We start from the raw sequence: 15,346 nt of genomic DNA on the forward strand, positions 1-15,346 counted from the left end.
AATGAGATGTTTGACCATCAGTTCCACAAGCTCTCATCCAAACTAATATTTTCTATGCAATGACATTTTTACATTGTGGTTTACTTTCTAGCACTGCAATGCCAAGATGTATGGCTGAGAAATAAACAATTCTGCAGTCACTTTGCTCTCAAACTTTTATTTACAGCTGCATTTAAAATCACAATAGAATATATAAAACAATTTACAGACAATACATTGAGTGCGTTTTCAGGTTACTTGACTGAAGCTGCTCCCACATTGCTCACACCTAGGGTTTCTCTCCAGCGTGGATCTTTTGGTGTCTTTTCAGGTTACCCAACTGACTGAAGCCGCTCCCACATTTCTCACAGCTGTAGGGTTTCTCTCCAGCGTGGATCTGTTGGTGTCTTTTTAGGTTACCTAACTGAGTGAAGCTGCGCCCACATTGATCACAGGTGTAGGGTTTCTCCCCAGTGTGGATGCGTTGGTGTGCCGTTAGGGTACCTAAGTGACTGAAGCTGCTCCCACATTGGTCACACATGTAGGGTTTTGCTCCAGTGTGGATCCGTTGGTGTATTGTTAGGTTAGATAACTGACTGAAGCTGCTCCCACATTGCTCACACCTGTAGGGTTTCTCTCCAGTGTGGATCCGTTGGTGCGCTGTTAGGTTAGATAACTGACTGAAGCTGCTCCCACATTGGTCACACCTGTAGGGTTTTGCTCCAGTGTGGATCCGTTGGTGTGCTGTTAGTTTAGATAATTGACTGAAGCTGCTGCCACATTGGTCACACCTGTAGGGTTTAGCTCCAGCGTGGATCAGTTGGTGTGTTGTTAGGGCATCTGAGCGACTGAAACCGCTCCCACATTGTTCACACCTGTAGGGTTTAGCTCCCGTGTGGATGTGTCTGTGTGTTGTTAGGGTACTTAAGTGACTGAAGCTGCTGCCACATTGGTCACACCTGTACGGTTTAGCGCCAGTGTGAATGCGTTTGTGCGCGTTTAGGTTACCTAACTGACTGAAACTGCTCCCGCATTGGTCACAGCTGTAGGGTTTCTCTTCAGTGTGGATGCGTCGGTGGCTTGTTAGGTGGTCTGAGCGACTGAACCTGCTCCCACATTGGTCACAGCTGTAGGGTTTCTCTTCAGTGTGGATACGTCGGTGACTTGTTAGGTGTTCCGAGCGGCTGAAAGAGTGTCCACAGTCCTGACAGGAGTAAAGCTTCTCCCCCAAGTGAAGTCTCTGATGCCTCTTTAAGTTTTGGAGTTTTGTGAATGATTTGTCGCACTGCTGACAGCGGTGACCTCTGGGTCCACTGGTGTCTTTCTGTTTGCATATAGAGACATAAAGAGAGAATCAGGACAGAGAGAGAAAGTGTGTGTTTATGTGTGTGCATGTGTGTGGGAGGGAGGGCGGGTGGATGTGTTGCAACATGAGTGATAGTGATATTTTTCCTCACCTCTTCTAAAGAATTCATATCGACCACGTTCCTCTCCTCTGACAAAGGTCTGCCAATCAGCCAATCAGCTCTGACATCAAACAGACAGTCGGTAAGACAGGGAACACCCAAAAAAACAGCAATAATAATAAGACTAGGCAAGTCTAGTTAAGCCGGACCCAGACTGCTGCAGCACCCGGAACGGGCCGGCCAGGAAATGTCCCAGGAGCTGACTGACTGATGTTGAAACAGTGTTGAGCAGCAGCGGCAACAATCCAGATCCAGCTTAATTAGGCTTGCCTAGGCTGCATGCGTGTTTCAACAATGGGAGTCAGTCCGAGACATTTGTTGGCCAGCCCGTTCCAGATCTGGCAATAATCCTATGATGAGAATGCGAAGTCTGTGTGTGTGAGCGAGTGAGTAACTGTTCGGCCACAGCTATGCCATTTTACATGTGATCGCGCTGAATTTTTCAGAAGTGTAAAGAGCACACCTGTGGGTGACCTAACAGAGCCAAATTTTGGAATGAACGGAAAAACGGTAAAAGTGCTGCTGCCCAACAGACAGCATTTCATACAATTCATTTTCTTCAGATTAAAAAAACCAAAAGGCTTTCATGCTGTTCATCTTGAAACTGAGCACCTGTTGATTGATCACACATGGGCAGGTCTAATTGATGATTAAGCTGGGTGACCGTGACAAAGTGGGTGAGAACACACCATTTGTCCCCATTTTAAATCATACTGCTAATAACCATGCGGACCCATGATTCCAACATTAATCTGTAACTTGCACATGCATACTATCCCGGGTTTGTTTGTGTTTTGCATTGTTTGGTAAAAGTTAACATAGCCTACCATCACCAACACCATCTGGTTAAAGTAAGACATAAGCATTGTTAAGTTTAATTGCGGCTTATTGGTTCAGTTCTTCATTACATAAATTAAGCATTTTCTTCTTTGTTACTTACCATTACCATGTGGTCGAGGGTCAAAAGGAGGAAGCACTCAGCCACTTCCTGTATTTATAGGCTGACATCAACAGTGAGATTATTGGATGAGACCAAGTATGGGGGTGGTAAATGATGTTAATTGAGTTATGTTGATTGATCTGTTATGTAAGATTGCTAATCAATGTTTAATGGTAAACTATGTGTGAAGGTTTCTATGTAACAGTGGATCATCATAACTTTGTCACCTGTTTAGAATATTTATAATCTAATATTGTGCCAATGATTTTAAAGAATCAACCAACTCCATGAAGCTAATTAGCATGTCAATGACACTCTGTCTAGCCTATCCATTGCTGCGGAATTGTTACAAAACATTCTAAATTGTAGAATGTTTTGGTGCAGAGATTAAATGAGTTAATGCACTCACTTTTGGAATAACCTCTACAATTAATCCAGTTTCAATTTCTCGGTCAGACAAGACCTGCAATGGGAGATCAGTTATGCGGTGGAAACCATTATGAAAGATTTCACTCTTCACAGACATTTGATTTTGAATATGTTTAAGTCAGAATTTTATACTGTTGAAATCTTTCGCATCAGTCAGGAGAAAATTAGTGATACTGAGTGAAACTCTAATTTGACCTCTTACTGTTGGAGGGAACAAAGAAGTAGAAGAAATCGCAATTATTTCACCGATTTCAAGAAATGCAAAGCAGCACCTCTCATACCACTTTTAGGAAATCACAGTGAATACATCTTATGAATAGATGCATCAGTAGATCAACAGGGGTCACTATACTCAAAGGAAACTTCAGGAGAAAAAAACCCAATATCAGAATAACAAAGGGGAAATGATAAATAGGCTTAATCATTACGGATAAGATGTTGCCAATGCATTTTGATGAATATTTATGGTACAAGCTGTAAATCTCAGGGCTTTTTGATCATGTAGAAAAACGGTTTCTGTTCCTTAAAAAATAAACTGGGATTTTATTTGAGATTACCTCCTAAAGCTGTTGATGGCACAACACTTAATATTGTGTATACTGTTGTTGTTGTTGTTGTTGTTGTTGTTGTTGTTGTTGTTGTTGTTGTTGTTGTTGTTGTTGTTGTTGTTGTTGTTGGATTCAGTGTCTCAAAAGGCAAAAAAAAAAAGAAAAAAAAAAGATAACCCTTCAACCTTGCACTCATTGGTCTGTGGGTAACTTTTAAGGACAAAGGTCCAAAAGTGTTTAAGAAGTTTTTTTTTTAAAGGAACTGAACCTGCACTTTCTCCAGACCATGAGCTGATATTACAATCTGACTTTTGCATTGAAGTCATATAAATATTTGTATGTTTGATGCATTGCTACACTTCCCTGAACAAGAGATGATGAGAGTAAAGTATACAACAATGTATTAAAATATCACATTCAATGAGTGAAATTGTGTAATATATATTATATAGCCTAGGCTATAATAAGATGATTACCGGTATATGTAGCCTACTGTATAACTTTCAAATAGTCACAACAACACGTCACTGTATTTATAGTATGCATTGATATTTGCTGTATTTGTTTTACAGTATTTTTCCTGATTTCTTGAAAACTAACATATTTTCATTACACATTCTCTCAAATAATTACTGTATACTTTGCACACTGGACTTTTAAACCAGCGGCCCTCCAGCACCACAGGCGGCGCTGTGAGAAATAACGTTAATCCTGATCTTGAACTGCGGCTGCCTAGCTAGCTAGCTGCTCAGCTAACTACTTCCGGGGTTCTTAATATCAATGGTGTTTTCACTTGTGCAACAAAACTAAAACACTCCTTCGGGGTTCAGTTTCTGTTTTTCCAACAAAAATGTCGTACAACTACGTGGTAACAGCTCAGAAACCCACGGCAGTCAATGCCTGCGTCACAGGTAAATAACATTTTGTGCAGCGACAAAACATCGCATCAATATCGCCTGCATGCTAGCTAGCTAAGCTCCCGCGCTGGAAGTCGAGCTGTTCCCGACAGGCCCACACAGGCTGCTAGCTTTTGTTTTGCTAATGTTTTATAGCCAGGATAAGGCCTTTTTGTAGACGTGCACATTAGCTAACGTTTTATTACACGTATATATACCGCCCCTGTTTTGTCACTTACGTCATGATGCTAAACGTTAAGCAGTTTTGGACCCAGTAACGTTAACTGTAACGGTCTCTAACCTTAAACGCTATAACATAAAACCCCATACCCGTAACTTTGCCATGTCAGACGTATTTACTATGGCTTGTCTATGTCAAGCAACTCCAACGTCTATCTGCCTAGTAGACCTAATACTATTACTTTACTAACTAATTACTACTAACGCATAACATTAAGTCCACCTAAAGATGCCAAGAGCTACACTTTCTGTATCAATTTCCAATTCTGTGTGATTGTGTTACAACAACTTGCGATGTTGTAACCTACTTGTCAACTATGACTGGTAGCGAATGTTTGCTGGATGTTATCACCTTTTCTTAGTCACATTTCCCTGTACTCCCCTTTCTCTCCCCTAACCTTGCGGTGTAAAGATAATGTTAAAGTGTTCATCTATCCCACTGTGTGACACCACCTCTTCACCTCAGAAAAGAGTAGATTCCAGCAGCACTTAAAGTACAGAGGACGCATTTGTTATTAAATCCAATGTGCATTTGTGATGAGACTGCAAGTGTTGCTGGAATTTCCTTGTTTCCAGTGTTAGACGTAATTCCATACCATACACCTTCACCTTGTCAGCGGGTGAAGTTATGTCGGAAATGTTTTTTCATCGTCTGCCCCCTCACCTCCACAGGCCACTTCACCTCTGCAGAGGACCTGAACCTGCTCATAGCTAAAAACACCCGGTTGGAGATCTATGTCGTCACAGCAGAGGGGCTGCGGCCCGTCAAGGAGGTGGGCATGTACGGCAAGATCGCTGTCATGGAGCTCTTCAGGCCCAAGGTGGGTGGAGTAAATTTTGTGTGTAGTAAATATATGGTGGTGGAGGAAAATCATTTGTGAAATGAGACCGAAGCACCGTAGTGTGCTTTGTCTGTGATCTCAATATCTGTTTTGCCATGTGCAGGGCGAGAGCAAGGACCTGCTGTTCATTCTCACATCCAAGTACAACGCCTGCATCCTCGAGTACAAACAGAATGGAGATAGCATTGACATCATTACCCGCGCCCACGGGAATGTGCAGGTGAGTGCAAGTGCCAGCAGAGACGGGCATTATTTAAAATACGTATTTCAAATACATTTGTGTATTTTGTAATTTGTATTTGGCTGGACCGAGAAAAATAAGATGTAATTTGTATCAAAATACTTTCAGACCTTGTATTTTGTGTATTTTAAATACATAAAATACTTTTTTCTTTAATTCTATGTCATTTTATTCTCAAATTGACACAGTTTTAACATTGACACAGGTTTAAACTATGGAGAAAAAAACACAATGTGACATGTCACTTCTACTACACCTCTGATTGGCTTACCCTCAGAACAAACTCAACCACAAATCAGAGGCAGAGTAGGGTGGGTCTTGATTCAGACTTAAAGTCCCTGGAAACCAGAAATATTTCTTTATTATTTAGCATTTTGAGTTAATCACATCACAGGACCCTATGTTAATAAGCCACCAGCCAAATTTGAACGATGATGAACGTCGCAAAGTATATAAATTTAGGTTTGACAGCCATGGCAAAACTCATGAGATTTCATTATTTTTTAGAGTGTATTTTTCCCGCGGAATGTGTGGGCGTGTCCCATCTACAGCAGGGAAATTTCTGTCTCTCGGAGAGCGCGAGAGAGGGGGGAGGGAAACGGAGAAAGAGAGATGAGTGCACACACCGTGTGTGTGTGTGTGTGTGTGTGTGTGTGTGTGTGTGTGCGCGCGTGTGTGTGTGTGTGTGCGTGTGTGTGTGTGTGTGTGTTGCTCCGCGGCTCGGAAGAGATCTCTGTCCGTTCTTTGCCAGAGAGAGAGAGAGAGAGAGAGAGAGAGAGAGAGAGAGAGAGAGAGAGAGAGAGAGAGAGAGAGAGAGGAGCGCATGGCTGAAACCCGACACCTTGCTAATCTCACAAGCACAGCGCTTGGCAGAGGCACACAGGGAGGGAGACGGACAGCGAGGGAGCGCTGTCACTGGGGGCAAAGAACGGACTTGCCATAGGTGGGTGGGATTGCGTGCGTGTACAAAGGTTATATAGAGCTTATGACGTCATAAGCTCCTGCGTTTTAGCACCTCGCGCACTGCTGTCTTCAATGAGGAAGTACTTTGTAGAATCTTGTAGAAAAGTGGCGATTTTAAGGCTTTGGGTTGAAAATAATGTATAATAATTTCGGAGGCACAAAATTACTAACATAAGACCCTAAATAACATAGTTAGAACGTTTTTGTGGATTTTGGTTTCCAGGGACTTTAAATTCTTTGTCTAATGAAGCCTCGTATTGGTGGAAATTACCCCAGAGATAAATTAGTAATATAAATTGATGAAATTGAAATGAAATGGTTTACTGCATATTCACACTGTTGGGGGGATCACACTGCCACCTAGCGACCTGGCATGTACATTACGGCATTTTAAAAATTCAACAGCGCTCATGTCAACAGGGAGAAGGTGTGAAGGAAACGCTATTGTGTCATTTCTTCCAGAAACTGTCCTCGTGTAAAGGGCCCCTAAGTCAAAAGCCCTCACAGAAGGTGATTAACAGCTGAAGTGAGGGAGAAATTAGCTGTGCTGAAAAACAGCTAAAACTGAAATGGAAGAACTGTAATGTGTTAGAGGGTACACAAAGGATAATACTGTCACAGAGGACTAAAGAGATGATTTATGATTAATAGACAATCAAAATAGGCAATTAATGTAATATTTGGCAATACATTGATGAATTGACTAATTGTAGCAGCTCTTTTATCAGTTTTTATAAAATGTATTTTTATGTATTTTCAAAATACGTATTTGTATTTGAAATACATTTTTCAGACCAGTATTTTGTATTTGTATTGTGAAACTTTTTTTGAGCAAGTATTTGTAATTTGTATCAAAATACTTTATGATGTATTTTCACCCATCTCTGAGTGCCAGTGGAAAAAACATTCCTGACATAGAGAGCCGCAGGAATGAGTCCGGAAGTATACTTCCGGGTTCTTGAGAGGAAACGTCTATGGGATTTAACATGGGGGTTTCACTTCAATGCATAAAATAATCAAATTAGGTTAACAAAATAAAATGTGGTTAACAAAAGTTTATGGGACTGCGAATTTGCGTTCCGCATGATAATCTTCACAAACGTGAATCATTTCTATGTTGTCATAATTTCAGTCTGTACAGTCTGTCACTAATTTCAATTCAACTTCTCGCTTGTAAGTAGCATGACCCACCGCCTCTGGGTACTCCCAAAACTCCTGTACAAACTTTTTATACTATCCATTGTCGATGTGAAACGAAGACCGATTCCGCAACTGCATGGCTGATTTCTTGGCTCAAATGTTTTCATGCAGTGAGGATTCACTCATCAGAAACAGTCAGTTCAGTCTGGGGATCAATATACACATAGATACAGACGAGGAAAACCAGCCAATCACCAATCAATAGGAAACTCTCTCCCGAGTCTGAGCAGTCATCCGTCATCTCACTGGGGGATCGGTAGAGATCAACAGCCAATCACTATCCTGGATTGTTGAATCATGTTGGTTCAAAATAAATATCCAAATCACAACATGGAACACCGGGACCGGCAGGATCAATCTGGCTGGGGAAAGTGAAAAGGCAGCGCTTGTCCCTCCCCCATTACCACCACTGAGGTGCCCTTGAGCAAGGCCCTTAACCCCAACCGCTCCAGTGGAGCTGCTCAGTGGCCAGCAGATCAGACTGTGGTTGGACTGGTCAGCTTCCAGGTGTGAATGTGAACAGGGCACTCCTGAAAAAGAGAGCATTGATCTACTCCCCCTGTATAAATAAAGGTTAAATAAAAAAATAAAATAAAAACACTGGCCATTTAGTCAGGCCTCGCTCACAGAGTTGGCATGCAGTCTCTCCTCTCTCTCCCCCAGAGGGGTTTCCACTTCACTGGCTGATTCCAACTCCGCTCACCTGTGTGCTGCTGCTTCAGAGTTCACTGGCTGATTCAAACTCTGCTCACCGGTGTGCTGCTTTACTCTGGAGCTCTCCATGGTGCTGAACCTGTGTTGATTGGCATTTTGAGTGACCACTAATTACTTGAACAGTTTTCATTGACTAGAACTAGACTAAAATAGTTAGTAAAATGGTTTCCTTTGACTAAGATGAGACTAAAATGCTCAGACCTTTAGTCAACTAAAACCAGACTAAACAAAAACAGGATGATGTTGAGTAAATATGATAAAAACTAACAAGGACTTTGGAGACAGGACTAAGATGAAATAAAAAATTTAAATAGCTGACAACATTAACACAAACCACAGTCAGCATTTCACTTGCTGTCTAGAGCTCTGCCTGGTTTCCCATTAAATCTGTTCAAACCGTTCATAATCCACATGGGGAATGCCTACATATACTCTGCTGGGTCTGCATTTTTCTCCTCTTAATCCATTTGTAAAATCTATCCAAATCAAATGCTAATATGCTATTGGCTGCTTTCAAATGCTGATATGCTATTGGATGCTTTTCAACATTGGCAGGATCGTATTGGGCGTCCATCGGAGACGGGGATCATTGGCATCGTAGACCCAGAGTGCCGCATGATTGGCCTGCGGCTGTACGATGGGCTGTTCAAGGTCATCCCGTTAGACCGTGAGAACCGGGAACTCAAAGCCTTCAACATCCGCCTGGAGGAGCTGCAGGTCATCGACGTTCACTTCCTCTACGGCTGCCAGGCCCCCACCGTCTGCTTCATCTACCAGGTAGGGGAGTGGTAGGGCGTCCATACAGGCACAATCGGCCGTGTCTGCGGGTGGGAACTAGTCGGATTAAGGGTATGTGTCCTGGTCGCTGCACTAGTGCCTCCTCTGGTCCGTCGGGGGGGGCGGGGGGCACCTGTTCGGGGGGAGGGGAACTGGGGGAGTAGCGTGATCCTCTCACGCGCTACGTCCTGCCGGTGAAAGTCCTCGCCATCAGGTGAAAAGAAGTGGCTGGCGACTGCACATGTATCGGAGGAAGCATGCGTTAGTCTACAACTCTCCCAGGATCGACAGAGGGGGTGGAGCAACGACCAGGACAGCAGGGGGAATTGGCCAAGTACTACTGGGGAGAAAATGGGCTATCTTGATTTGTTATGTTCTAACCAGTGATGGAAATAGCATTTTTAATTGCATGTTTGTTTAAACAAAAGTAATCTAAGTTAAGTACTGAAGTAATGCTGATTAGGGATGTCGAAAATCATAATTTTTCTTGACCGACAACCGACACTCATTAGCCGACAACTGTCGGTTAACCGAGAAGATTAAAATGCGCTATTTTACTGTCTGTGCCCCATTAAACCATTAGGCTACTAAATGCTTGATTTTTTTTTCAGTAGAAAGCGTTTATTTTTACATCTACAAGCAGAAAAAAACACATTAACAACACGAGAAGACAAGTTGAACCCTCCAGCCATCTAAACAAAAACATTCCTCCGATAGGCTATACTGCTTAGAGCTGCACGCTTTGCATATTAAGGACACGTCAATTGACACGCAGCCGCCCCGTGAAGTACTGTTTGAGCGGACGACAGCCCAGGCTGCAGGGCGCACTGACAAAGTGCACATCACTACAGTATCTTCTCTTTTAGCAATAGTCTCACTAATCCCACAGTGGTTTACCTGCTTTTGAGATCTGCAAAACATAGTTTGCTTCTGTCACCCGTTCGCTCTCTCTCTTCACACACGCGACGAGGGCTGTGCTCTCTGTGTCTGGCAGGGCAACATTATAAAAACGAGTCCGCACTCCGCACGCAGTCTCTTGTGAAACAATTTATCCGAACTGCCATGTGTTGGACAGTAACGTTAACGTTAATTGATACTTTTCAATCGTCAATTCGACCGCTTCATGTCATTTTTGTAACACGGTAAAAACTACTGTTTCATCATTGAGTGCGAGCGTATGCATGCGTGTGCCTGAACATGCACTGCAGAGAGGGAGGGAGAGAGTTGCCAGCCGCAGCAAGCACGCCACGCACACGCACACGCCACGCACATGCAAGATGTGTTTCCCGGCCGTAACAGACCGAATGAGACAGTGAAGAAAAAGTAGGCTAATGACAGCACACACGGAGTTAACAAAACTATAGAACATGTATGAGCTGATTGTTTTGCTGGGTGTATTAATCATTCTGAAATGGTCACAGAGCACATCTGAGCTGTGTGCTCAAGACAGGAGCAGCAGAGGGGCGGGGCAGTCAGTGCGCTCACTTCACTTCTGTGGCTGCAGCAGGTGTTCAGCTGTGTGCGTGCTTCGCTGCGGAATGCGTTTGATCAGACATCAGGTAGATAAAATCAACATGAACCATGTGTTTATTTCCAAATCTAGCTTGATTAATACTTGCCCCATCATTTAATATACTTATGTTACATTGCTGACCACGAAGGAGGGGGGGGAATCGCCACATTGGCAACACTGTTATATGCAAATTAATATGGAAATTGACCGTTTAACCGACATGCTTAACCGACCAAAGACGTTCTCGGCGGTTAACCGGTTAACGGTTAACCGTCGACATCCCTAATGCTGATGTTTTATTTTATTTTATCAAAACGTCTTTACCATGTACAGCGCTGAATTCACTCTCGCTCACTCGACAGGACTTCACTCACCATAATCAAAAGATATTGCTTGTATTTGCATTATATTTATGATGAAACTATAAACGTGAAACTTCATTGACAGTTACATAAATATATTTTGACCTCGAACTATCACAACACGTCTTGCCGTCGGTTAAATTCTCCATTTCCTTGTTCTCACAGTCACAGTCGGTCCTTGTCACAGCCGGAAATGTTTTGATCTCTTGTCAGGGATGGAATTGTGTGCTTTTGTTTGTGTTTGACTTTGGATTATGGATTTGGTTTTTAATCAGTTTGGGCAGCAGCACAGAGTTTGGGTCCATATTAATACATTTTGTGGTGGGCTTTGCACTAAATCAGTTCTCACAAATGTAGATTAAGGTAATGTTGTCTGCATACAAGATGTTTTTGAATGTCAAATGTGGTGTGCTGTTTCGTACTTCAGGACCCACAGGGCCGCCATGTGAAGACCTACGAGGTTTCCCTCAGGGAGAAGGAGTTCAACAAGGGGCCCTGGAAGCAGGAGAATGTGGAGGCCGAGGCTTCCATGGTCATCCCAGGTGAGCAGAGATGAAGTGATGCAATTATGGGTGCATGAGCATGAGAAAAATAATCTGGCCGACTGTCAAAAATAACTGCATTCACTGGGGCCAGACTGGGCGCTAGAGCTGCACAATTAATAATAATAATAATAATAATAATAATAATAATAATAATAATAATAATAATAATAATAATAATAATGATAATTATAATAATGATATAAAAAAATCTGAATCGCAATGTGAGACTTGTGCAATTTCCAAATCACAGTGGATTCCTGGTGTCAAAATCACTTTTCTTTTTTAAAATCATTACAAGAATAATTTGGGATTATATGAGTCACTGTTAAAATCGCAATTGCAATATTCTGTCAATTAAGCACAATTAGATTTCTTGTCAATATCTTTCACATTGGAGTAGAACTGTGTGAGACAGAAAGCCAGATTTGAACTGACTTTTCTGGCATCATCATTTATCGTCTAGTTCTAAATCTGAATCAAAACAGGACTTCAATCATAGCCTTTGAGTGGTGTATACAATATTAACTTGTTTACAATTAGAAGTTACAGATTGAGTGTGAATTGTGTATCTTTATAATGTGATCCACCATTTTTGCCTGTCTTTCAGTGCCAGAGCCATTTGGGGGCGCTATAATCATAGGACAAGAATCCATCACCTACCACAATGGGGACAAATACTTGGCTATTGCACCGCCCACCATCAAGGTAATCACGTCAAACGATTGATCGCCGCTGTCTGTTTTTGTTACCGTCTCTTTCAGAAGCAGCACATTTTTGCTTGTTGTTGGATTTTTCTGACCTGTTCCATTTTTGTCGAGTAGCGCTACAACATTTTTGCAGACATGCACCCTAATCCAATGCCCAATTAAAATCACTTGCACTGCAGTATATCATTGCTTTACACTGTGTGTAGTAAAACACTAAAAAAAGTACATTATTACCATAGTGTGAAAATATTGAATCGGGAGCAGTGACATCTCTTGGGAAGTAAAGCAGAAAGAGAGCTCATTAGCCACATTTCGTATGCTACGAGCTATGCTAATACGGCTGTTCAGTACATAGTGACAAGAAGGCTACGTGATCTTAATTTAAGCTGAAGACGTGGTAACGCATCCCTGCCTCATTTTTAGCCCGGTTTTTGCATAAATGCTTTGGGTAGGGTACAAATGTGTGTATTATGTGGAAACCAGAATACAATTACAAACTAGTGTGAAGCAGGGCTGCCACTAACGGTTATTTTCATAACCGATTAATCCGTCGATAATTTTCTCGATTTTCTCGATTCGTTGTTTGGTCTATAAAATGTCAGAAAATGGTAGCAAATGACCATCAGTGTTTCCCAAAGTCCCAGATGACTCGCTCAAATGTCTTGTTTTGTCCACAACTCAAAGATAATATCAGTTTACTGTCATACAGGAGTAAAGAAAGCAGAAAGTATTCACATTTAAGAAGCTGGAATCAGAGAATTTAGACGTTTTCTCTTAAAATTGTACTCAAAACGATTAATCGATTATCAAAATAGTTGTCGATTAATTTTCTGTCTATCGACTAATCGATTAATCGTTGCAGCTCTACTCCAGGTTAGTGATGATGGTCACTCCCTGAAGTCGAGCAGCAGAAATAATACTGGCCCATTTTTGGGTGAACTAAATACACTGACTGTTTCTAACACAGGGCGTTTATCCTTTGCTGGATGGGCTGCTTGTTATACCCACCTCTCCAGGCACCACTGGACACACGGACACACACACACACACACACACACACACACACACACACACACACACACACGTATAGCATTGCACAACTGCGCACAGCACTCGTAACGTTGAATGAAGAGCGAGTGAGTGAGAGTTTGTGTGTGTATAGCCCCTTTTAAGTGTGTGTGTGTGTGTGAGAGAGAGAGAGAGAGAGAGAGAGAGAGAGAGAGAGAGAGAGAGAGAGAAAGGGGTGGTGTTGATGGGAGAGAGAGAGATATAGAGAGTGAGGGGGTAGAGGGAGGGGGTGCGAGCCGAGCGGCTGCCAACAGGTTACGTGCGTGAGTCAGAGTGAAAATTGCCTCTCTTTGTCATCTCAGGGGGGAACAACGTCAAGACCTTTCACTAAACCTGCTTTCCACCTGGCCATTGCAACTTCCTGCATTCAACGAAGTCTCTTTTGCCCTGCGCGCAGGGCTACTCCTATTGGCCAATGCTGATGGGAGGTGCGCTTCATTATATCCTGCGGAGCGTTCCAGTTCGTGCGTGACGGGGTGGAGCATTAATATCTCTGCTTTGGCGGGACCAAATTGCTCCAAATTAGAAAGTTGGCACTGCACTCCGTAAGGTTCCCCACAGCACAGTCGCCAAGTTTAAAGTCGATCAGACAAACGGGTCTCCAGATATGCGAAGGCCACACATGCACGCACGCGCACACACACACACACACACACACACACACACACACACACACACACACACACACACACACACACACACACACACACACACACACACACACACACACACACACACACAGAAAGAATCTGGCTTTATAGTGTAGATATCTTCATGCAAAATTCATGCTGTATTTTAGATTCCATGTAATGACTCTAAAGCACTAAATTCCAATATAAAGAGGTGTGTCCTATTTGTCCAGTGTAGTAATATTTCCTGGTATAGAGAGGCAAAGTGACCGCCTACTTCCTGCTTCAGCACTGTACCAGAGATTTTCATCCGCCATTTATTTTCCCATAGACATTTTGTTAAATGCTTATAAAAATAGTTTTACTTGTTCAAACCAAACGGTTCAGATATATTTAGAAACAGGAGAGACCACATAACATTTCACTCGGACCAAAACGTAACAAAATTGCTGATTTAAAGAAAATATGCTTTCGATGTAGTTTTTTAAAGTTTTGGTCCGAGTTCTATGGTCTCTCCCGATTCTAAATATAGCTGAGCCGTTTGGTTTGACGAAGTAAAACTATTTTTATAAGCATTTTACAAAGTGTCTATGGGAAAATAAAGGGCGAATAAAAATCTCTGGTACAGTGCTGAAGCAGGAAGTAGGCGGTCACTTTGCCTCTCTATAGATTCAGTGTCATCGCCTCACATTACATGGAAATTCTATTATGGATCCTTGAAAAGTCACGGAAAAGTTTGTATGTAAATGTTCTCCATGGACATGTGTGGGAACTCTGCACATGATAGAAAATTCACTTAATTCACACTTATGCTTCAGGTTCCCCATATAGAATGTGATGAATTAGATTAGATTTATTTGCATCTTGCTGTATAAATCTGCATATTAATAAAGAAAAACATTTTTTTTTAACAACTGTACCTCCTTAATTTGTTAGGTATAAACTATTCTTTTTGCATTAATTAGCTTAATTAATTACCTCATTAGTATCTAAGACTATTATGTTTAATATATCATGCTAATTATGGAGGGACGTCAGGCAGCTCATGTGCATTCTGTTGGTGCGACAGTGCCATATGTTGCAGATGAATAGGTATGAAATGCTCCCAAACCCCTGTTGCTGTTGTTTGATCCTGCGAAGAAAAACTCATATATGTGTTGCGCTTGTTCTGCCTTTCTTTACATCTCCAAAGTTAGCAGACGTACAATTGTCTTGCAAGCTGTCACGTTGTTGTTATTATGACTCTGTATCCACACACAGCTAGCATTAGTAGTAGTAGTCGCTGCT

The 15,346-nt window shown here is 42.1% G+C and overlaps 1 protein-coding gene across 1 annotated transcript in view; it reads left to right on the top strand.

Annotated features, from left to right (window-relative positions):
- Positions 1-4,148: 4,148 nt before the first annotated feature.
- Positions 4,149-15,346, top strand: part of ddb1 (damage-specific DNA binding protein 1) — a 57,825-nt gene continuing 46,627 nt past the window's right edge. Inside the window, exons 1-6 of the mRNA XM_083652693.1 lie at positions 4,149-4,273; positions 5,171-5,319; positions 5,444-5,560; positions 9,014-9,235; positions 11,538-11,652; positions 12,263-12,360. Coding sequence (XP_083508819.1) covers positions 4,213-4,273; positions 5,171-5,319; positions 5,444-5,560; positions 9,014-9,235; positions 11,538-11,652; positions 12,263-12,360 — 762 coding nt within the window. The 5' untranslated portion in view covers positions 4,149-4,212. The remainder of the gene's footprint in view (positions 4,274-5,170; positions 5,320-5,443; positions 5,561-9,013; positions 9,236-11,537; positions 11,653-12,262; positions 12,361-15,346) is intronic.

The sequence above is a fragment of the Poromitra crassiceps genome (genome assembly GCF_964638095.1).
Source record: "Poromitra crassiceps genome assembly, chromosome: 16".
Lineage (NCBI taxonomy): Eukaryota > Metazoa > Chordata > Actinopteri > Beryciformes > Melamphaidae > Poromitra > Poromitra crassiceps.